This window comes from Notamacropus eugenii, chromosome 4 (assembly GCF_028372415.1).
Source record: "Notamacropus eugenii isolate mMacEug1 chromosome 4, mMacEug1.pri_v2, whole genome shotgun sequence".
In the NCBI taxonomy this organism is placed as follows: domain Eukaryota; kingdom Metazoa; phylum Chordata; class Mammalia; order Diprotodontia; family Macropodidae; genus Notamacropus; species Notamacropus eugenii.
Window position 1 is genome coordinate 75,540,175 of NC_092875.1, and position 25,017 is coordinate 75,565,191.

Consider the following 25,017-nt stretch of genomic DNA (forward strand, 5'->3'; position numbering starts at 1 on the left):
CAGGTCAGAAGCCTGTTCATCACTCCAGCATTTACAAGCCTGTCTTTGTGTGCATAGTTTGGATATATTCTCTAATGTTTGTGATCTTCTTAAACCTTAGATCCTCTTCTTCCTTCCTGTCCTCCCCATCCACCTACTCTGTGATCCAGTAACTCTGGCCTTCCTGCTATTCCTTCTGCAGACACTCGGGCATTTTCTCTGGCTATCTTCCATATCTGAAATGCTGTCTTTCCTCATGTCCATCTCTGGACAACCCGGAATTCCTAACAGTTCCAGCTAAAATCTTACCTTGGACGGGAAGTGTTTCCCCAACTCCCTTGTGTCTTCCCTCTCTTTATTATTTCCAATTCATCCTGTATGTATTTTATTTGTATATAGTTGTCCATGCATTATTTCCTCCAGTAGAACACGAGCTCCTTTAGAAGAGGGATTGTTTTAACCTCTCGTGTTCCCAGTGCTTAGTACCATGCATGGCACATAGTAGGTGCTTAACAAATGTTTATTGACTCACTGACAGAAAACTCAGAAAGGTCCACTGCTTTGCCTAAGGTCATTTAGGCAACAGTGGGGGTGGGAGTTGGGACTAGGACCCAGGACCCAAGAAACCTCTAAGAGCATTTTCTATGACTAGATCATATCACTTAAAGCAAAAATTATCAGCGCTGATGACACTGCACTAAGACTTTTGAAACACTGTGTAGATATTTCTAGAAGTATCATGCACTTGCATTGCCTTACTGGGGGAAAAAAACAAGTATTTTTTTTTTTTAAATTTAATTAATTTATTTGTTTTCAGTTTTCAACAATCACTTCCATAAGTTTTAAATTTTCTCCCCCTCCGTGTTCCCTCCCTCCCTGAGATGGCATGCAATCTTATATAGGTTCTACACATACATTCTTATTAAACACATTTTCATATTAGTCATGTTGCATAGAAGAATTAAAATGAATGGGAAAAACCATGAGAAAATCAAACCAAAACAAAACATAACACAAGAGAAAATAGTCTGCCTCATTCTGCAAGGAACAAGTATTTCTTAAACACCTATCATGTGTCATGGAAAATCAACTACTACGTGTCAAACACTGTACCAAACACTTTACAAATATCTCATTTAATCTGCACAACAATCACAACAAAGGAAGGTTCTATTGTTATTCCTATTTTACAGATGAGGAAACTGAAACAGACAGGTTCAATGACTTACCTAGGATCGCACAGTTAGTAATTGTCTGAGGTCAAATTTGAACTCAGGTTTCCTGACTCCAGGCCCAACGCTATCCACTGCTCCACTTAGCTTCATATCAGATATAGGCTCATTTATTTAAAGCAAGAAAAGTCTTTGTCGTGCATCAGGTCCAATATCCTCAAAGTAGAGTTGTGGAGACTGAAGTTCAGAGAAGGTAAAACCCCCAGGATGGCCATTGATTCCTTGACCATAATGGAATAAGTTTGAAGTAGAGACCCTGGATGAAATGGTCCCTGGCTTGATTCATTGTCTCTAGACCATTCTTCACTTACAATGAAACTCCATTTCTGTTCTCACTGGTCCTTAAATCAGCTCAACATTTTAAAGGATAGAAGCAGGAAAGCTCCCAGCAATCTAGACTTTTAAAAAATCTTTTGTGAAAGAAACTGATATCTACCCAAATTGGTCCATTCAGTATAACTAGGTACTTACAGAAAATGCTTTTGGATGAATGTTATAATAATGATGTTCATGGCCCCTTTCCGGAAAGGGAAATTTCTCTGAACATCAAATCATGTGATGTTTCCTAACTCAAGTAACAAAGCTACTTGAACTATAAAAAGAAAACAGCCTCCCAGGCTTCTTGAGAAACCTCAGATGATAAGAGGATGGGCAGCTAGTTTCCTCTTATCAGTAGACAGTGAAGTACTGCCATGGCTGGGAGTCAGGGCTTGCTACTCTGGGGTAAGTTTTCAATAACTTATTCTTTTCCAGTTTGGACTAATTGAAAAATGTTCAGCTTGCGAGTTGGTCTACAGAAAATTTATTGTCTTGAGTATGTACCTCTGAGGATCAAGCAATTTGCATCCATTTTAGAATGCATTTTATGTAACCATGATGGGTATCTATGCCTTTTGAACTTTGCTGTTGCATAGACAGGCAAACTTGCAACTGCCTATGATTGGGGAGTGATGAATCTAGCTCAGCCATCAGCCTCAGATATGCTGGAGTATTGCATCCGGCTGTGGGAGAATTGTGTATATGTTTTAGGAAGGACGTTGAAAAGTTGTAAGGTGTCCACTGTGGGTCAAGAAAAGTAAGACACCAGTCCATGAGTGACACAGTTGAAAGAAGTAGGAAGACATAATCTGAAGATGAGGTAGCAGAGACATGATAACTAACTTAAACTTTGTGAAGGGTTGTCACATGGGAAGAGATAGGATTTGGTTTTTTTGGTCTCAGAGGGCAGAAATAAGAGCAAAGAGTAGATGGTTGGATTTCAGTATGATTTAAGTAGTCAGATTTCAGTATGATTTAAAGAAAAACAAAGAGAGCTGTCCAAAAGTGGAAAAGGTTCCTTCAGGAGGTAGTGAGCTCTCCATCAATAAAGGTCTTCAGCATTAGCTCAATGACAATTTGTAGGGAATATACTGTAGAGGACATTCATGTATGGGATAGAATAAGTGGTCTTTGAAGTTTCTTGCAACTCTCAAATTCTGTGAATCTGATCTGATGCACCTTGGATTTTCATGTTATTATATTAATTCTTAAATTCATTACTTGACAGAGTCTTCTGTGGTTTTCCACTTAGGTATGTCCCTTCCTGTAGAATTATCACTCTTTAGTACACAATAAGGAGAAGCAATTTCATCAGATACTGAGGAGACAAGGCATTTTTTATATTTTTGTCTCTAGTGCCTTGCCATCTTCTATTTTTTGGGCTGTTTTTTTCTATCAGGACTTGTGATTTTTTCAGTGTAGGAAATTTATGGTGAGGAAACTCCCCACAGAAATGGAAGCTCAGCAATTCATCTGTAACTCACAGTTTTGGAGGGGAGTTGCATGGGGGCATCGGAACAGAGACTTGCCCAGGGACTCATAGCAAGAGTGGATCAAAGGTACTGCTTGAAAGTAGATCTTATTGACTCCAAGTCTGGTTATCTATCTGGTATCCCATACCATAATTCATCTTGAACACAATAGGCATTTAATAAATGTTTTTTGAAATTAACTCGAACTGTTGAAGTAGAAGGTGCCTTATATTTAGAGGAAGTCCTAGGCCTGAATCCTACCTCTTTCACTTTCTAGCCCCATGGCCTCAGTTTCTTCACATGTAAAATGAACCGGTTGCATTAGGTGATGTCTCAAACTGCTTTCAACTCTGACATCATATAATTCTAACAATAAGGATCTATGAACAGGTAACATCTTGAATAGAACACCGGACTTGGAGTCAGTAAGACTTGAGTTTGGATCTCAGCTGTGTGACACTGGGCAAGTGACTTGAAAACCAAGCCAATGTGGCCTTGGGTCATGAGGAAGCCCCATTAAATCAACATATATTAATACTTGGCTCCCTGGCCTTTGGTGAAAGAACTACCCTGGCCTATGTAAAGAGAGTAGGGGTAGGGAGGAAGGACGCTGGAAGATACTGATCCAGCCACAGGTTCCTGATACCTATGAGTTTTGGTTTTAGCAATCCATGAGTTTCTAGAATATGGATATTTTGAGATTGCAATTTTTAGTGACAGCCAAAAGTGGTTCCCAGAACTAGCTACTCCCCAGCAAATCTTCAATTTTATCATTTTGTCAGGCAAGTAGAGAAAGGAGCTGGGTTAGGAACTTCAGCACAAAAGTAACCAACCAGGTCAGATCACATAGGAATGGGCCAGATCAGGCTGCGTACGGAACCAGTAATGGTAATTATTTCATTAACATACTTCATTTTCAACTTTCCTTGCCCAGGATAAGTATTCAAACATACAAAGAATCACTAAAGAATGAAAATGCCCATTGGAAACATGAATTAAACAAAACTATAAAGAATTGTGATTGGTCATTTTCTATTATTTAGCAATTATTAGAAGAAACAAGTATTGTGCACATTAAATTTAATAAGGAAGCAACCAATTCAAAGGAAGTGTTAGAGCAGAGTTTGCTGTTTTCTGTTAGCTGACAGATCCATGATGCATATCCCAGATGACAATGAGATGCTACAGTCCCCATAGCAACCTACACTAACTTGTGTTTGTTGTTGTTTGTTGTTTGTCTTTTGTTTTCCAAGAGGACCATGACATCAAGAAAATGATGACATGACTTGCAAGTGAATTGGACTGAAGTGAGGGAGGGCTGTGTAAAGTCACCAGTCTCACTTACTCCTCCAGAGCCATCTAGGTCCAGTGGTCAGATATAGATCATGATGATTGGAGATGGCCCTGCGTTAACTTGTGTCTGATTTTCCAAAAGACTGAAGTTATCACTTTACCATAAACCATCAAGGGAGTGTACTTTATACTTTTGCCCACCAGGTGGTACAATAAACCAAAAACTAGCCTAGTGCTTCTGTCAAGGTCCCTTTGAGACATGACTAGAAGAGTTTCTGTGGGGTTGGTCTAAAAAGAAAAAAGGTATGCAAAATCTTCTCAGTGACCCAGATTTAGAATAAATTTTAGATCAATAGAAAAACTGGCTCAGGAGCATTAAAATATGGACATGTCTGTAGCTTCTCCTACTTTGCTTGTCTAGGAAATTTTCTCCCTCAATTTCTAGCAACTGATCAATCAATAAACATTTATTAAGCACCTACTATGTTCTAGGTATTGTACTAAGTTATGTGCCAATTTACCCTCTAATGTTGATATTAAGCAGGCAATCAACTTTTCTGCAGCCACATGATTTATTATATATAGTAGCATTTCAAAGAAATTATTGGGTGGTCCCCCTTCCTTTGAATGCTTTGTCCAGTTATCAACTACAATAACCTCCCATCTTCTTGGGGCTATGGAAAAGCTAGAGCAGAGGCTCCTTTTCTCTGTGACCATATTTCTGTAGCCTCTATCCTTTAGATGTCATTCCAGTAGACTACAGTCTGTGCTTTCTTTGCTCCTGTCCATCCCAACCAGAAATGGGCAAGGTAAAGAATGTTCAGAATAGCCTGTCCTTGCCTCCTGGGTCAGCTGGGGCAGGGCTTTCACTTATGTTCCATTCTTCCTCATTTATCTCTCTTTACTCTCTCTGGAGAGGGGAAATTGAGAGGACAGAATTGCTTAATCTCAGGGACTTACCATGAAGGGCACCATACTAGGTAACTTATCAATAGAAATGAAAGACAGGTTAGGATATGAGAGGCAGGCTGAAAATCCCACATGCTATTCCAGTTCTGCTCTTGGGGTTTAGCCATATCAGTTGCTTTTAAAATATGACCCTAGGTGGTCTCCTACAAGAGATATTTAGCTCATGGCTACTGCAAGTGACCTGGAAAACTCCCAAGTGCAACCAGAACTAGATTAAAACATAATTGGGAAATGTTTAACAACATAAATGAAAATGCAACACAACATAGATAATGTCAATTTGTGGTCTTCTAAATCATTATGCAGCCAGCAGGGAGCTGTATCTATTTAAATTTGATACCATTGTCACAGATCACTAAATCAGGATTGAGAGCCTCTTGCTTATGTAGTCTGTGAATTAGTGAATGTCCTAAGAGCTGTACGTGGCCAACACTTGGGCAAAATAATAGAGAAAATGCTCTCTCTCTCTCTCTCCCTCTCTTTCTCTCTCCCTCTCTCCCTCTCTTTCTCTCTCGGTGAGGCAATCAAGGTTAAATGGCTCGCCCAGGGTCACTCAGGTAACAAGTGTCAAGTGTCTGGGACTGGATTTGAACTCAGGCACTCTATCCACTATGTCTCCTAACTGCCCTTGAATGCACACTTTCTAAATGAATAAGTTTTAATAATAATAAAAAACACCATTGCACAGGGGGAAAAATCTATATAATAGATGGAGAACACTAGAGGAAAAAAATCACCTTCATATGGAAAGAAGAAATGAGAAAAGACATTCTCATCACTTGCTTACACAGCCAGTGAGGAGATACAGACTGGTGCCTGTCTGCTGGTTGTACCCCTCGGCTCTCTTGGAGTAGTCTGTACTAAGTCAAAAGGCAGTTCATGGTCTCAAGGAGCTCACAATCTGATGGGAGAGACAAGAAACAAATAAATATGTGCAAACATGCTATGTACAGGAAATAATGCACTAGAATTAAGGGAGGTTGGAAAAGGCTTCTTATAGAAGATGGAATTTTAGCTGGCACTTGAAGGAAGGTCATGGGAGTCCATAGGGGAAATGAGGATGGAGAGCATACCACGAATGGTGGGGGGTCAGCCAGAAAAAAATACTCAGAGAGGAGATATGGAACATCTCATTTGTGGACCAGCAAGGAGGCCAGTGTCACTGGTTTGAAGAATACATAGCAAGGAAGGAGGTCTGAAAGGACTAGATAGTTGGGTGGGGGTGCTAAGTTATGAAGGGATTTGAATGTCAAAAAGAGCATTTTGTATTTGATCCTAGAGTCACTGGAGTTTATTGAGTAGGGGGAGTGACATGGTCAGAGTTACACTTTTGGAAAATCACCAAGTGCTTGGTTGAATGGAGGACTGATTGGAAAGAATAGTGACTGGAGGCTGGTGGACCCAGCATCAAGATATCACAATAAATAGTCCAGGCTTGAGGTGAGAAGGGCCTGCACCAAGAAGGGGACAGTGTCAGAGAAGAGAAGGGGATATATTTGAGAGATGCTGCAAAGATGAAATTGAGAGACCTTGTCAACAGATTAGATATAGGGGTTAAGAGATAGCAAGGCATTGAGGATAAAACCTAGGTTGCAAGCCTAAGGGACTGGGAGAATGGTGTTGTCCTTGACAGTAATAGCTAAGGTTGTGTGCTAAGGGGAGGGGGAAGAAGGAAGAGCTTAGGGGAAAAAAGTTCCATTTTGGCCATATGGAGTTCAAGATATGTGTTAGAAATCCAGTTCAAGATGTTTGAAAAGGCAATTGGATTGGAGGTCAGCAGAGACATTGGGGCAACATAGTTAGATCTGAAAATCATCAGCCTCCAGATGGTCATTAAATCTATGGTGGATGATGAGATAGCTAAAAGAAACAATATAGAGGGAGAAGAGAGGAGGGCCCAGGATAGAGCCCCTGTGGGACATTTACAGTTAGAGGGTGTGATCTGGAAGAGGATCCAGCAAAATAAGAGAAGAGAATGATGTTCCAAAAACCTAGAGGAAAGCCTCAAGGAAGAGAAAGGGATAAATGGTGTCAAAGATTGAAGGAAGGTAAAGGAGAATGAGGATGGAGAGAAGGGCATTGGCCTTGGCAAACAAGATCACTGCTACCTTTGGAGAGGGCAATTTCGGTGAAATGGTGATGTCATTCACCAACAGGGTCTTGGGATGTTCTCTTAAGTCATCTATCACAAAGTGATTTTTTTTTTCCTGAGAGGAAGGAAATATGCTTCTTATCATCATCTGGTCTTTCAAGCCAAGACTGGTCAATACAACTAACTGGAGCTCACCTGCCTTTTAACCTGCCTGGTTAATATTTACATTACGGTGCTTATTGTGAATATTGTCCTGCTGGTTCTGCTTGCTTCACCTTACATCAGTTTCTGCAGGTCTCTTCATATTTCCCTGAATTTCTCACATTCACTGTTTCTTTCTGCACAAAAATATTTCATTACAGGCCACAATTTATTCAACCACTCTTCTGACTGATGGGCACCCACTTTGTTTGCAGGGTATTTTTTTTGTTTCTATAGAAAGGACTACTATAAATATTTTGGTATATATGGGATGGAGATCACATTTTATGAGGGAGATTCACAAACTGGAGAGTATCCAGAAGAGGATGAATAAAGAGTGGATTGGAGATCACACCAAAAAAGAGAATTGTATGAAGGCACCAAGGGGTGTTTAGCTGGAGAAGAAATGACTTAGAGAGGCTAGTGACATGTCTCCAAGTATCTCAAGGGCCTCTGGGGACAGAACTAGGAGCTTCAGATATAAGTTACAAAAGGGCAGATGTAAGTTCCAAGTAAGAAAATATTTCTTAACCACTGGAGCTATCCCTAAGGGGCATGAACTGCTTGAAGAAGTGAGCTCCCTATCTCCTTTAGGAAGGAGGTTTTCAAGTGGCTCTTGAATGATCTTTCATCAGGGATATTATAGAGAGAATTTGGGGTCTAGTTTTAATGGGTCTAAATGAACTCTGAGGCCCTTTCCCAGTCTAAGATTCTGAGTTTCACCTTCTGGGAGGAAGGTTAAGTAGGTATCTGAAAGAGCTTCATGGATCCATCACAATTTAACAAAATACCTCAAATGATCAATCTACCTTCTTTTTTTTCCCTCTCACCCAGGCGGCATCTCCTTCATTTATTTCTTGAAGATTCAAATTTCATCAAGTCAAGGTATGTTGATATTTAGAAATAAGGACACATATAAAGGCCTATACTTGAATTCAAATAATAAAATGTAGCAGCACAGGATAGGGAAGGGAGGAAATAAGCACCTTTTAAATGCCTACCATGTAAAGTGCTAAAACTTTACAAACATTATCTCATTTGGTCTTCACAACAGCCCTGGAAGTAGGTCCTATTATTATCTCAATTTTATGGATGTGTAAAACTGAAGCAGAGGTTCTTTCTCAAGATTATACAACTAGTGAGTCCCTGCAGCAAGATTTGAACTCAGATCTTCCTAATTTCAGGCCCAGGACTCTATCCATTGTGCTACCCAGCATGGGAGTGGAGTGGTGTGGCTAGAAAAAAGTTCTTATGAGAAACATTTGGAGCTTTGATGAGTTGCAAGCTAAACATGGACCCACCAACACATTCTAGCAGCTAAGAAAGAGAAAGCAATCTTAGATTATGTTGAGAGGCTTTATTTCCAGAGCTAGGTAGGTAACAGTCTTAATGTAGGTTGCCCTGTTAAGACTCTGAAATAGTCACCACAATTTAGCTAAGATGGCTGAATGGACTAGAGGAGAGCAGAAATAGGATTGGTTTCTAATGGTCCCCCTCAACAAAGCAATAAAAAGAGCATTTCCTTATTTAACCTTAACCTAGCATTATCCTTCCTTTCTCTGTCTCACCCCTACTAAACCCATCATTTGCACTCTTCCTGACCTCCATTCCCTTCATCCCTCAATACTTTCTTGGTATTGCTCTGACCACTTTTTTCCCCTTTCTAATCTCAACCCAGTTCTGCTCTACACTACCCTCTACTATTGAATCTCTTGTCCCTTTGTTCTATTACTGCTCATCTTTTGCCAAAGCCAAGCCCTGGATTTTTCCTAGGATCCACCACCTCCCCTCCTCCCTACTTGAGATGCTGTTGCTCCAAGTTGGAGAAGTTATCACTACAGTATGAATTCATGGCATGTAATTTCAACTAGGCAAGGCAATCTTTCTCTTGGACTATAATTGATGCCCTATCTCACCCTCCTTAGAATCTGTTCCAAACAACTTCTATCATCCAACTTCCCATATTTTCCCCTACTCCTCTCCATCAATCTGACATCGCCTCTTCTACCACTGAAAAAAATTAATGCCATCTGATGTGAGCTATCTCTTCTCCCTTTTTCTTCATCTTAAAACTCCTTGACATTATCTTACTCTCTCCTCCTTTCCTTCAGTCTCTGACAGTGATTTGGACTTTTTCCTTGCCAAGGCAACCCTCTCTAACCCTCCCTACCCCAATCTACTTCATTCATCTCCAGAGAATGACACCTCTGTCATCCTCTCTTTAATCTTCAATCTCTCTCTACATACTGTCCTTACGTACTGCTTAGAAGTATGGCAATTTCTTCCATCCTTAAAAGCAAAAGCCTTCACCAGACCCAATTTCAAGCCATCATCCTGTATCTCTCCTCCCTTTCCAGGCAAAACTCCTGGGAAAAGCTGTCTATTCTTGCTGGTTCTGTGTCATCTTCTCTCATTTATTCCTCAACTTTTTGCAATCTGGTTTCCAACGTCATCATTCAACCAAAATCGGTCTTTTCAAATTGACCAATGATCTACCAATTGTCACATCTGATGGTTTATTCTCAGGCCTTGTCCTCAATCATCTAGTGAATGTCACCCTCTTCCTGGACAATCTCTCATCTGAATTTTTGTGACACTCCTTCCTCCTGGTTCTTTTTCTGCCTCTGACTACTCCTTCTCAGTACTTTGCAGGCTCGTCAACCAAATCATGTCTTTTATCTATGGATGTTCTGAAAGGCTCTCTTTGTCCCAGGCCCTCTTTCTCTCTCCCTCTAAACATACAATCTCTACACTTAATCAGCTCTCATGCCTTTTCTTATTTACACGAAGATGATGCCCACATCTCTGTATCCAGTCCTAGTCTCTCTCTAGTCCCATATCACTAACTACCTATTCTAACTGGATATCACATAGACATCTTAAATTCAGCAGAATTCCTTAACAGAATTCATCCTCTGACCCCCACCTCCAACTTTACTCTATTTCTATTGAAGTCACCACCATTCTATTCAGACATTCTATTTTAGTCTCCCACATTCCTCAAGTCCTTGTTATCTTCACCTCAAAGATGTTGGCACTTACCAGATTGTGTCTTTACTGAGTCACAGCACTCACTGCCTCTCCCCTAGAAATAATCTAGGGGATTATTTTGCAATAAGCAAGGGTTTTCCCATTCGTCTCCTCGCTCCATCAATCCTCCACATTGCTGCCAAAGTGATTTTCCTTAAGTGAAGATCTATGTGTTCCCCAGGCTCAATAAACCCCAGGGTTCCTCATAGGAAAAATAATTGTCTGGCTTTGTTTGATCTTTGCAATCATGCTTTACCCTATCTTTATAAGTCTCATTAGACGTTACCAGTCCTTGGATATCCTGTGATCCAAACTGGCTGTCTTTCTTTCCCTTCTCCATCACTATGTATCTCCAGTTTCCCTGCTTTTTCTTTGGCAGTCCCCATGCCTGCCATGCATTTCCTCATTACCTCCACCTCCTAGAATCCCAGATGTTGGTCCCCAGGCAGCTCAAGGCCCACTTTGTGCATGAAAGCCCTTCCTGATAACTCCACAATTGCTAGTGGCCTCCTACCAAATTCACCTTGTATTTAACGACTTTTTAATTTGTGTTTGTTCTTTTTATGTTTATTCTGTATGTAATATGTTACTGGCAACTCCCATCCCAGAAGACAAACTTTTGGTGGCGACTGGGGCTTCCCCAGCGGAGGCCGGAACACTACCCCCTCCCTCTCCTATAATACTGGTTCGTTCCCTCAACTCTGGCTCTCGTTTCCGCCTGAGAAAAGGGTGGACTCCAAACCGCCGTATTGCACCCCTTACACCTACGCTGCCACCCCTGCCTCCCAAATGGCCCATAGCACTACCAACGACACCCCAAGGGCTCACAGACAGCACTTCTCACCTCCAGAGCCCCCTGTTTCTCTTCAGGTCTGGCCAGCACCCTCCTGAGGGGAGGGTGGACAAGAAGAAGCCATCTCTTGCTCCTCAAGACCTTGGTCCTCCAAAGGTCATCTGGACGAGTCCAACTGTGGCCCGTGAGCCCCAGGGCTGCTACAGAGCTGATTTTCATGCCCAGATACAGCAACCTAACACTACTATCTCTTGCCCATTCTGGAGACAACTGGGATCTCACTGGCAGAAGGATGTGACACTTCCACCTCCCAGACGCAGGAGACCCCAACATCACCATGGCTCACGTTTCTGGGTTGGGCCTTCTCATGTGGCAACTTTGACTTCCCCAGCAGCCTTTCACAGAAGTGGAAAACACAACGACTCCATCTTTCACCCTCTTAGTTTCATTCAGCAGCGACTGACCACCACTGCCACCACCACCCAACCTTCCACAACTGGCTTCCTCCAGGGTCAACCCGCACTACTCCAAACCCTGCTTAGCACTAGGGAGACCACAATGCTGCCACATCCTGAGCCTGGGAGACCACCCATCTCCTGCAAAAAGTTAAAAGTCACCAACATCAACTTTGGAGGTTGGAGGCCACAGAGACGACGCCAGCACCTAGATTTGGAATATAGACACCGCTATCACCAGTCTCTCTATAACTTGGTTGCTTCTTTGGCCTCCCCAGCACCCACCGAAGAGGCAAAAGTACAAGATACCACCACCTCCCTTTCCCTGATATCTAGAGTCTCCCCTTGGCAATCCAGCTCTCACTCAAGCCGTTCTACTTCATGGAAGGTTGGAAAAGCACCACATCCTGACTCTGGACCCACACTTTGGGCACAACTCAAGGCTTCTCCCAGTGTCCCAGTATCCCAGTCTCCCAGCATCACCCCAGCGCCCACACCCTCCAGCAGTGGAGTCAGGAGGTTGAAAAACTTCCAAGATTTACATCTAGGGTACCCTGGCAGCTTGAAAAACTTCCCCTACGTTCTACCCGGAAGGACTATCAGCTTTCTGGGACATTACAGACCTTACCTACTCAGACCACAACCAGTGATACTGCTACCTTTTGCCCTCCGAAGATCGTCTTCCTCTAGGGGTATCTTAGGCCCTCCAGGCCTACGCCGTGGGAAGCCTATATACAGTTACTTACCATCCTCTCAAGATAAGCTTGCTCCTTTGGTAATCCCAACTTCTATAATGATGAACCCTTCTCTCCCTGCCACCTCCAGCCTTTCAACTGGGTTGCCAGACTCCACAGCCTTTCTTCCACGGGCTTTATAGGGCATAATAACCCTCAAAGAAGGACTTGGAACAATCTAATCACCTGCCTACCTTAAGGACTTCTTCCTATACACTGATACTAAATGATCCTAGACACATTCCTTAATGGTTTGCTAACTCCAACACCACATACTCTTTCTATCCCAGTATTAGTCTGAACTCAGGCTAGAAATAAATCGTGTTCTCAAGCTTGTTGTCCTTTCCCTTATTCTCATTTCTCCCCCAAGTGTTCCACACCAGATCTACCCCTTCCTCTGTACCCTCTGGAATGCTTTATGAGTAAGAAATTTCTTTTCATCTTCAAACTTTTTTTCTCACTTTTCCCCACATTGTGATATCTACTGAGACCTGGCTCTCCCACTTGGGATACTACTTCCTTAGCCACTCTTTCCTATACTGGCTATACTTTCTCCTAACTTGCTGTGCTGGGTAAGTAGGAAATCTTCTTGCTCTCCTTTGCCACTTCTCCCTCTACCACCCTTTACCCTATCATCTCAAGTTCTAGAGCCTTCTCCTCTAAGGTTACCTTCCATTTACTTCTATATCATGAATGTATTCCACTATTTTCATGCTCTCTCACTCACTAGAATATAGGTTCCTTGAGGGCAGGGAATGTTTTTCTCTTTCTTTGAATTCTCAATGATTGGCTCAGTGCATGGCAAATAATAAGTGCTTAATAAATGCTTGTTGATTTTTTGCATGTTTAGGACTGAGGTTGACCTCTGGGGTGGATTTTTCACCTCAGCTGGTCATCACATTAGCAAATATGTGGTCTTCAGGAAAGATCTACCACCACATAGCTACAACTCAAAAGTCTCTCAAAGTACTGGTGTGGGAAGATATACTCCTACTACTCATTATTCTAGCTCCTGAACTTCCACTGGTGTGATTTCCATTCATGAAAAAAATCATTCATCATGACACTATTCACTTATAAACATATTTACTTAATGAGACAAAAGCAAAATTAATCATAACATTCCAGTGACTTGATGTAAAGCAAATGGAGAAAGAATAATAATATTGTAGTCCATCCATAAGCCTAGGCCTCACTCTCCCACTAATGCAGTGTCTATTTGGGAGTCTGATCACACATCTGTAGATGCCTAGCAGAGAGGTTTAGTAAGGGGGGAAAATATATGCTCAGGGTAACACACAACTCTGTCGTCCTTTCAGGAGCAAGCTCCATCACATGAAGCTATTTCTCTATTAGTTCTTCCCCTTCTGATATTCTCTATTGGGCAAACTCAATTCTCTTTTGCTTTCAAGCTGAGGAAGCAATGACAAGCTCATTAATTTACAATCACCCTTAACAGAATGCTTAAAAAGTTTACTGTGACAACAATTCTATGGTGGCAAATAACTCTCTTAAGCTAGGTGCTGCAAAGCTTTTGGGCAATGCAGAGCAGCCCATTCATCTCTTCACTCAGCAGGATTCTGCTTTGTCTAATCATCTGTCTATTCTTAAAAAAAAACCCAAACTCTTCTTTTAAAAAAATTATTTTTCAATTAACAAGATTTATTTTTTGCATCTTCTCATTTAAAAGAAAACAAAGAAAAGGAATACTTTTGTAATAAATATGCATAGTCAAACAAAACCAATTCCCATATTATACATGTCCAAAAACGTATGCCTTGTTCTGCATCTTGAATTCATCAGCTATTAGGGATGAGGTGGGTGGCATTATTAGTCATCATTCCTCTGGATTCTCAGTCTCTTCTTATTGCAAAACATGACTCACAGAAAAAATTTTTAGGTTGCCTTTCTAAGTGGACAAGTCTAGCCAAATCCTCATTCAACAGATTTCTGTGCTATCCAATCAATTTTAAGCATTTTCTTATACAGTAGAATAAATACAAAGCCACTCTTTCCCTATATCTCCCTTTCAAACCAGAAAGGGCAATAGAAAGCAAGGAGGCCTCTCCAGGAGGTTTCATCTCCTTCAAGTTGGAGATGACATTGGAGAGCAACAATTCAAATGACAGAGAAGATTATATCTCTTTCAATGAACTTCCCAGCAACTGTTCCAACTCTTTATTCAATTAGTCCAGTACTGCTTTTCCTCCAATCACTGAGCTCCCAAAACAACATCGGAAGAATAACCTTGCCGATGACTCTTTTTCACTCAACTATTTAAAAGGTGATTTTTTTTGTTGTTCTGAATACCTTAGATCAGAACCTCCCTGTGATTAGAGAGTTTTCTTTTGTGAGGGAAAACTCAAGAAATCCCTCTTTCTGTGAGATGCAAAACCAAAACCACTCACTCTTCCTATAGTCTCCAAGCAATTATTTAATTTATAATATTGTAACTTATAACCTTTAGAACTCCAAAAACAATCACATGGAAATAAGCTGAGAGGTCAAAATGTCCTAAGACGTAAATAATTTCTCTACTTTAAAATAAATTTTCTCAGTACATTAATCTGTGGTGCAGCTCTCTCTCTGGCCTTCCCAACAAACTGTCTCTATTTCAATTTTACCTGAGACACCATGGTTTCACATGGACTTTAAGCAGTCCTGTCACGCACAAAAGTTTTTTTTTCTGCCACTTTTAGCAACCAAATTATGCACATACAAAAGGATCAGTACTTTACATCCTTTACAAGTTGATTTCATACTTGTTCTTTATACAAAAATTATATTTCTGCCTCTTCAGTGACCACATCAGTATTTTAAATGGCAGTATTTTACACTGTATATACTTGTGTATGTATTTGGTGTTCTTGCTCCCCCTCCCCCATTAAAAAGAAATTAAAATATGGATTATCTCATTTCTTTACCTGAATTTCCAGCATCTAGCACAGCACCTGGCATGTAGCAGGCGCTTCAAAATACTTGTTTATTGATTGAAATATCCATGATCCAGTTTCGTTCAGAATATTATCCCCCCTGCCAATCATTCCCTCTTTCCCTGTAATCTTCAGTTTCTTCCTATTTATTGAATCATTGCTTGTTTCCTGCAAACATGCCCAGAGTTTCATTCATCCTTAAAGTACTCTCAAGTGACCCTGTCATTCAGTGAAGGGCTCTCTCCTCCTCTTCACCATCAGATTCCTAGAAAAAAGCCTTCTTTTTTTGTTACACCAACTTTCTTTCATCTTACTTACTTTTTAATCTCTTGTAAATGACTTTGGACCTTATCACTCAATTGAAACTGCTCTCTCTAAAGTTACTAACGTTGTGAGAAGTAAAAGTAGACTCAGGCATGATTCATTTATTATTTAGGCTAACACTAGCCAATAAATGGGGTCAATGACTCCTCAGTAGTCTAAGACCACCTGAGTGAGGGAAGGCAAGGTCTTTTATAGTGTAAAATTCCTTGAGCAAGGTAAGTGTGTATTCTTCTTATTGGCTAGAAAATGAAAAAAAAAAACTTCTGAAATCAATTTGGTATTACCATTGTTTGGATCTTCCCTTGGAAATCTCCTTGACCACAAACAAGTTGTGTGATTCAGGTCACAAAACAAAGATAAAACAATCCTGTGGTAGACATTTCAATGAGGAGATAGGATGAGTGTCATCTTGGCTCCTCCCTATTACATCACTCAGGTGAGGGGAATTAGTCTGCAGGTGATCAGAATTGCTATTACAGTTTAGATTGATGAGATTAACCTTTAAGCAAGTTTCTCCAGAATGTGAATGGTGGGTGAAGTTACAAAAGTGGAGATACAAATTTCAATACAAGGGTAAAAGTATTAATTACAAGATAAGAATTATGAGACAAGTGATCTGTGGTTACCTAAGTAAAACTCACAGTGAACAGAAATATTAAGTATTGATTTTAAGTTTTAACAGAATTAAAAATCAATTTTCAATGGCCTTTTTTGTCTTTATCCTTCTTGACCTCTCAACATCATTTGACGCTCTTGACCATCTTTTCCTTCTCCATAGTTTCTCCTCTGTGAATTCCTTTCTTTTCACTCTCCCTCCACTTTTTGTGGAGACAACAATTGGGGGTAGGTGATTTGCCCTGGTCACACAGCTGGTAAGTGTCTGAGGACAGATTTGAACTTAGGTTCTCCTGACTCCAGAGTGGGTGTTCTATCCTCTGAGCCCTAGAATTTGTTTAGAATCATTTTTTTTACTGGTATTTGAAGGGTTTTGGGGGAGAGCTCAGGAAAGTTCCTGCTTTTATTCTGCCATCTTGGCTCCACCCCCAACCTTAGAATCATCTTCATCTCCCCACCTTCACTGACACATCCTATCATTGTAAAGTATTAGTGATTTTTACCTACACAACATTTCTTGCATCATTTCTTTCCCCATTCTCTGCTCAAGACTTTAAGCCTTCATAACTTCTCCCTTGGCTTACTGAAATAGCATCCTAATTGGTCTCTCTGCCTTCAGGATCTTCCCTTTCTAATCTGCCTTCCACAGAAGTGTGACCATATCATACCTCTACTCAACAAATTCCAGAGCTTCCCTATTATTTCAGGCTTGATAAAAGAAAATATTTTCTAATAATTAGGTCTATACAAAAGTAGACTGCCTCAGGAGGTAGCGGCCCTTGGAAGATTGGACTTCTTCAAGCAAATGCTATATGACCACTTGTTAGGTATTTTGTAGAGGGCATTCTTTTTCTTCTAGTGACTGGGCTAGATGGCCCTCCAACTCAGAAATTCCATTATCCTACGATCTGGAAAAAAAAAAGTCCCACAAAATGAGAAGCTATTTACAAGTAGATATTTGCACCTATGGAGGGCTGAGCATATGGGTCCAGCAAAAGACTTTTTCTGAAGGATGCATGGAGATTAAAAAAAAGTTATTTATCTCTGGATGACCCACACAGAAATAGCAAAAAAGAAAACAAAACAAAGAAATTATAGTAGTAATCAGTTCTGTTATACATATAAGTCCTGACATTTATAATCATTGAAAGATACTTCATGCCATCTGTGTAAATATGGTCGTCTACTTACAGAACAATTTCAGTGTTAACCAAAGACCAGTTTGCATTCTGTAGCATTAGATCTACCTTTTGTAGCTATTCAACTTTTGTAAAGCTTACCCAAAGCAGCTGGCTCTTTCCTTCTCTTACTAAACTTCTCCTCTATATATGGCATATCCCTCACTCAGCAGAACACGTTCCAAACTAAATATCTGTGAGAAAAATTTAAAATCCCAAAAGTTAAGACTTCAAAAGTGTTTAGATATTTCCAGTCTGCATACAGATTTGAGTCAGAGTCCTAATGTTCTTTCTAATTTTATATAGTCTGTTGTCCAGTAGGGGGATTCCAATAAAGACTTCTTCTAATGGGTGCCAAGGAGGCAAAGTTTGTTAAAGTAAGTTTAAAAACAATTTCAAGTTCTTTGGTAATAGTCTAATGGGTAATAGGAGTGGGTCTTACCTTTTGAATTTGAGCTGCTATTACATGGATTCAGGTTTAAAGACAAAGATCATAATAAAATAACAATTACAAAAATAACTCTGCAAGGGAAGAAGAAAGTAGGCAATTAATGATTGTAATTAATGTAATTCTCCAGGGTAAATGAGGCTCTATACATATATTATCTAACCCATTCCTGCATCTACTTCAGTTATGCACCTACTATTCAGTCTTGTTATCATGCCTACTTGTCTTAAATTATACAATGAAGGAGTTTATTTCAGGGAATCAAACTTTAAAGGGCATCAGTGAGTGTGGACATGAGTTTTTTTAATTAGTTTTTTTTTCTTAATGGGAAGGCTCAAAGTAAACTGGCTAAAACTGTCTTTGAGCCAATGCAGTTTAATAGCATTTAGGTACACACACATATTTGTCTATACCATATGTACACACATACATATATGTATGTATGTATGTATATTCACACACATATTGCACAAAGATACAGCTTATCACATCTTAAGAAGAACCTGAACTAAGGGAGAGAGGGAACACTTTGAATGAGAAGGTCAGGACCCCCAAAAATATCAGTAGAAAGGATAAAACAATGGGCCCAACTCAATGACCATGATGAATAGGACATGAAATTAGAGCTAGAAGGGATGTTAGAAGTCATTTAAGCCAACTTCCTTATACTGCAGGTGAATAAAAAGAAGTTCAGGGAGATCAAGTAATTTGTTCAGGGTCACATATGTCACAAGTAGAAAAGCTAGGATTCAAGTCTAAATCTTTATTTCTTTAGTTACTCTTCTAAATCCAGACCTCTTGGTACTATGCCAATCTGCCTCCATGATGATAATGATGAAGAGGAAGAAAAAGAAGATGATGACGGTTTCTTTCATTAAAGTAGAAATGATAAGACTTGGTACTATATAGATACATGGAAGGGGAATGAGTAACTTGGATTACTGGAAAGATGATGGTGCCCCCATTTGTAATAACGAAGTTCAGAAGGAGGGAGGATTCGGGAGGAAAGATAGTTAGTTTTGGATATGTTGAATTTGAAATGTCTATGAGACATAACATCTAGGTGGTACAGTGAAGAGAGCACTAGGCCTGGAGTCAGGAAGACCTGAGTTCAAATTTGGCCTCAGATACTTACTAATTGTGTGATTCTGGGCAAGTCACTTAACTCCTATTTGTCTATTTCTCATCTGTAAAATGGGAGTATATTGGAGAAGGAAATGGCAAAGAACTTCAATACCTTTGCCAAAGAAAACTCCATAGACTTTGTCCTTAGGATCACAGAGTCAGATATGACTGAATGACTCAGCAACAGCAATAGTGGGGCGTGGAGTTCAAGATGTCCAAGAAATACTTGATGATGCCTGGCTATCACTCAACAAAGATGCTAAGACTAGTTATAGAGATATGGGAATCATCTGTGCAGAGGTGATAATAGCACTCATGGGAGCTGATGAGATCACCAAGTGAGTTAGCAAGGAGGGAAAAGAGAAGAGGCTCCAGGATAGGGATCTGGACAACACTTATAGTTAATGAGAACAAAATGGACAAAGAATCTGCAAATATTTCATGAATTGTTTTCAAAAAGAGTTACTAGGTATAGCAAACATTGAATACTATTATAAAAATGAAACAGAAAATAACTAGTTGGCAAAGTAGTAGTCACTGTCAAATCAGCAGACTACCTAAAACCTAAACATAATTTTCTTAGAATAAAAATCAATACCATATTAGAAGAAAGAATAAAACTGAAATGAAAATATAACATAAAACACAAAGAAACTGTAGCCTGATACCTTTAAATAAGTTATTAAGCTATTAAAGCTGAAAGATGGCAATGGTTTAAAGAAGATACAGTAGCTCAGATTATGACCTTTTCCTAACTAATTTTGATACATATATATCAATTTCTACAATAAGAAAACCAAGAGAATTTAGAAACTGCTTTAGCCAGAAAACACTTGGTATGTTTGCAAAACAGAAAAAAAAACATGACAGCTACAGATAGCACTGATTTACTAAGAAGTTTTAGAAAATATTATGGAGGATGATGGAAGGTTATAAGCAGTATCATTATATAAAATGATGACATGTAAGTAGTATAAGAAAAAATAAGTTTATTGGAAGCTTGGCAAGAGCTCTCAAACTTTTCTAGGGATGAGAGAAGAAAGTAGACAAAAATGGGAAGGAAACAGTCAAGATTACTATAATAAACTATTTTCTCCATCAATGATGGGATTCACCATGTTTCAACTTCAGTATCACAGTTCTCAATGTGCTTTCCAAAGTGTAGGAACTCACTTGGACTTTATTGATAGTATGTTGGAGTAAATTTCTTCCAGCTCCCACCAAGCCCTGGGTAGCTAGTATCAGAACCATCAGAGAAAATTACCCTGCAGCTTCTAAAAGTTATGAGGATGCTCTTAGTGGCATTAAGGGAGAAGTGGTAGGGGACAAACTAGTAGCTTCTATCTTCCTATATATTCCTATAGCTACATGCTATTCAATGTACTTTCCTGTAAACAACATATTTCTAGATTCTTAATCCAATTTCAATTTAATCTTAATGTTGAATTTTTAATCCATTCTCTACTCCTCTTCTCTTTTGTGGGTGAGTTCATCCTATTTGCATTTAGTTAAGATTATTATTTGTGTACTTCCATCCTATCCTCTTATACTTCTTTCTTTATTTGCCCCTGATTCTTTCATCTTACAAAGATCTGTTAAAAGAGGAATGAGATCAATGCTAGTGATCCATACTTGTCAGAATCGATTTCTGTTCCCCTGCTTCTCTTCCCTTCCTCTTACTGAGACCCAAAGCACAAATCCTTATCTTTTCTTTCCTTTTTTTTTTAAATTTTATTTTTTATTTTTAACACAGTTTATAACAGATAAAGCAATTCAAACTTTTGGTCAGGTAATACTTCTTTTTAAAGCATTTACAATATGGACCACAAAAGAATTTTTTTTAAAACATTAACCAAATAAGACACAAATAATATTTATGTTGCTAACTTCACAAGCTCTTGACCTAATTGTCTCCACAGTTTACTAAGAATTAAAGGACCCGAGCTTATTGTTGTTGGTCCAAAGTCCTATGCCTAATAGCTTAATTTTAGACTTAACCTCTGATGTTCCCCTACCAATAATCTACAATTGAATTGATCTGGTATTAAGCTTACAAACCTTTTGACTGTAGGAAATTGCCACCAAGAGTAGGGACATTGCAGAGATACAGTATCTCCCCAACTTCATGTCAGTTCTAGGCAGGATTAGATAATCCACTTGCATTCAGTCAGGCTTAAAGCCTGCCAGGTGTCAGTGGGGAAATTGAGTCAGGAGAATTCTACCTCAGCCCAAGCTGAACAGCTGCTCTCCCACCCTTCCCATGAGATCACCTTAAGCAGTTCATACCAGCATTTTACCAGCTTACTGGCATCATGGATTGGAGACTCAGATTGCCTTTCTTGCTACCCATACCTGGAGTTAGACTCAGAAGAACATTAACTTAATAGTCCCATAGCATCTAAAAATGGCATGTTCCAATAATCAGGTTTCAAATATGATTACAATTTCACTTTGGCTAAGGAACATCTTTTGAGGCAAGTCTTAAGTGGCTTACATGCCTTTCTATAATTAAATAGCAATCATAAAATCAAATTTGCCATTAAAACCTTAACTTTTCCATGAATGCTGAATTTTGCCCGAGGTTACCGTCCTCTAGGGAATTTCGACTGAAATTCTTTCCCCCAAACTAAAGATGTCATTGATTTATTCTCAATAATTGATTCAGTCAATTGTTTTAATACTAATTGCTTTTACCTCACTTTGTAACATGTCCAATTTTTCTCCCCATCACTCCCCTCCCCCCGCTTCCTAATACTTTGCATTCTGATTATCCCTTCCCTCAATGTACCCTCCCTTCTATCACACCCCACCCTTCCCTTATCCCCATCCTGTCTCTTTTCTTGTAGGGCAAGATATATTTCTATACCCCATTCCCTGTAGTTCTTATTTCCCAATTACATGCAATAAAAACTCTCAACATTCCTTTCTAATACTTTGAATTCCAACTTCTCTCCCTCCCCCCTTCCTCCCCAGCCCCACTGAGATGGGAAGCAATTCAGTATAGACTAAATATGTGTTCTTTTGCAAAAGACTTCCATAATAATCATATTGGGTAATACTAATTATATTGCCCTCTGTCCTACTCTGTCCCTGCTTATTTTTCCCCCTACAATCGACCTTGTCTCTTCTCAAAAGAGTTGATTTCTAGTAACTCCCTTCTCCCATTTGCCCTCCCTTCTAAGATTTCCCTCACCCCACTTATCACCTCCTCTCCTACTTTCCAGTGGTGTAATATAAATTTTCATATCACATTTAGTGAGCATGTTATTCCCTCCTTCAGCCACATGTGAAGAGAGTAGCTTTATTTTTCCTCTCTTCCCTTCTCCCTTATCTCCTCCATTGAATAAGATTTTTCTTATCTCTTTTATGAGTTATAGCCTGCCCTGTTCCATTACTCCCTTTCTCTACCTGGAATTTTCCTCCTTCACCCCTTAATTTTTATTTTATTTTTTGGTGTGTGGATATCATCTCTTCTGATATAACACACCCTGTACTCTTTATCTATGTGTATGTGTGTGTGTGTGTGTGTGTGTGTGTGTGTACAATCTCTGCAACTACCCAAATATTGAGAAAGGATTCAAGAGTTAAAAATATTTTCTTTCCATGTAGTAATGCAAACAGTTCAGCTTTAGAGAGTCTTTTATGATTTTTCTTTCCTGTTTACCTTTTCATGTATCTCTTGATTCTTGTCTTGAGAAGTCAAATTTTCTATACAGATCTGGTCTTTTCCTCAATATGAATGATTGAAAGTCCTCTATATCATTAAATGACCATTTATTCCCTTGAAGTATTATACTCAGATTTGCTGGGTAGGTGATTCTTGGTTTCAATCCCAGTTCCTTTGAACTCTGGAATATCCCATTCCAAGTCCTTTGATCCCTTAATGTTGAAGCTGCCAGATCCTGTGTTATCCTGATTGTATTTCCACAGTACTCAAATTGTTTCTTTCTAGCTGCTTGCAGTATTTCCTCCTTGATCTGGGAACTCTGAAATTTGGCCACAATATTCCTAGGAGTTTCTCTGTTCGGGTTTCTTTCAGGAGGTGATCGGAGAATTCTTTCAGTATTTATTTTGCCCTCTGATTCTATAACATCAGGGCAGTTTTTCGTTGATAATTTCATGGAAGATAATGTCTAGGCTCTTTTTTTGATCATGGCTTTCATGTAGTCCTACAATTTTTAAATTATTTCTCCTGGATCTATTTTCCAGGTCAGTTGTTTTTCCAATGAAATGTTCCACATTATCTTCTATTGTTTCAAATTTTTGGTTTTGTTTACTAACTGCCTGGTTTAACTCAAAGTCATTTGTTTCCCTGAACTCAATTCTCTCTTTCAACAAATTATTTTGTTCAGTGAGCTTTTGAACCTTCTCCTCCATTTGGCTAATTCTGCTTTTTAAAACTTCCTTCTCCTCATTGGCTTTTTGGACCTCTTTTTCCAATTGAATTAGCTTCTTTTTAAAGCTGTTATTTTCCTTAGTGTGTTTTTGGTTTTCCTTTAATAAGCTGCTAACTTGTGTTTTAAGGTCTTCTATTGCCTGAGCCTAGTTTAAGTTCTTTTTGGAGGCAGAGGCCTTGACTTCCTCTGACAGTATGCCCTATTCTTCCTCATCTGAAAGGATGGGAGGAGACACTTGTTCCCCAAGAAAGGAACCTTCTGTGGTCTTGTTTTTCTTCCCTTTTTTGGGCATTTTCCAAGCCAGTTACTTGACTTCTGAGTTTCTTCTCCACAACCACCTGGCCTCCAGTTCTGCCAAGCCAGCACTGGGGGCTGAGATTCAGATGAGCTGCTCCCAAGCCTCAGGGGATTTAGGTGGTGGCAGGGCTGCTAATCAGTGTGAGATTAAGATCAATTGCTCAGGTGGGGGCGGGGCCACCACATAGGGTTCAGTTCCTTCAGGGGCTTTCTGATGAGACCTTCAACAATGAATGCAGGCTACTGTCTGCTTTGGGAGCCCCATCCACTGCTGCCTCTATTGCTGCCTCCTGAGGGGGCCTGAGTTATGGGGACACCCTGCTCCCCTCTCGGCCAGCCAAAAAGACCCTCTCACTGACCTTGGATGCCTGTGGGTTGAGAGATCTGCGCTGCTGCTGGAGATTCTGTCCCTGAAGCCTGCTTGGATCTGCTCCTTTCGATGATGTGTGGCCAAGGCAGGGCTGGGCTCTGCTCCACGTCTGGTGCAGGACACACCTTTCCTGTCAGTTTTTCTGGTCTCTGTGGGATAGAAATCTCCACCACTTCGTTGTTCTGTGGCTTCTGCTGCTCTAGAATTTCTTGAGAGTTCTTCTTTACAGGTATTTTATGGGCTGTGGGGTAAGAGCTAGCATATTTGTATCTTTCTACTCTGCCATCTTGGTTCCTTCCCCTGACAATCTTTTCTTTCCTTTTCATCCCTTTTCATGAGATCATCCAAAGTATGAGGTTGTTTTTCTTTTTTAATTAATCAGGTCTTTTAAAATCTGCTCTCCCAATTTACCCCATCTCCTAGTTTCCCTCTATTTTCCTGTTGAATCGAATGTTTTTCTACAACAATATTGTGCATACATGTGTTTGTATGTTTGCATGTTCTACCCTTTTTGACTAGTTCTAATGAAAGTGAGATTCAAGTGATATTCTCTCTTTAATTATCTTTCTCTTTTTTTGTACAGTCTTCTACTACATACCAATTATGTGAGAATGAGCCCTCTCTCTCACTTCTTCCCTTTTCTGCTATAGAGTTCTTTTTCCTTTTCCTTTCTTCTTTTTAGGTCACTAAAACATGACAAAGCCACCTCAAGCTCTCTGTATTATCTAATTCCCTCTATAATCCTTAATGGTATTGGGGACA

At 39.8% G+C, this 25,017-nt stretch overlaps 1 protein-coding gene across 3 annotated transcripts in view; it reads left to right on the forward strand.

Annotated features, from left to right (window-relative positions):
- Positions 1–1,827: 1,827 nt before the first annotated feature.
- LOC140499970 (adhesion G protein-coupled receptor E3-like) overlaps positions 1,828–25,017 on the forward strand; it is a 70,860-nt gene continuing 47,670 nt past the window's right edge. For all 3 annotated transcript variants that reach the window (XM_072602065.1, XM_072602063.1, XM_072602064.1), the window contains exons 1-2: positions 1,828–1,934; positions 8,391–8,441. In XM_072602065.1, the coding sequence (XP_072458166.1) occupies positions 1,904–1,934; positions 8,391–8,441 (82 nt within the window). In that variant the 5' untranslated portion in view covers positions 1,828–1,903. The remainder of the gene's footprint in view (positions 1,935–8,390; positions 8,442–25,017) is intronic.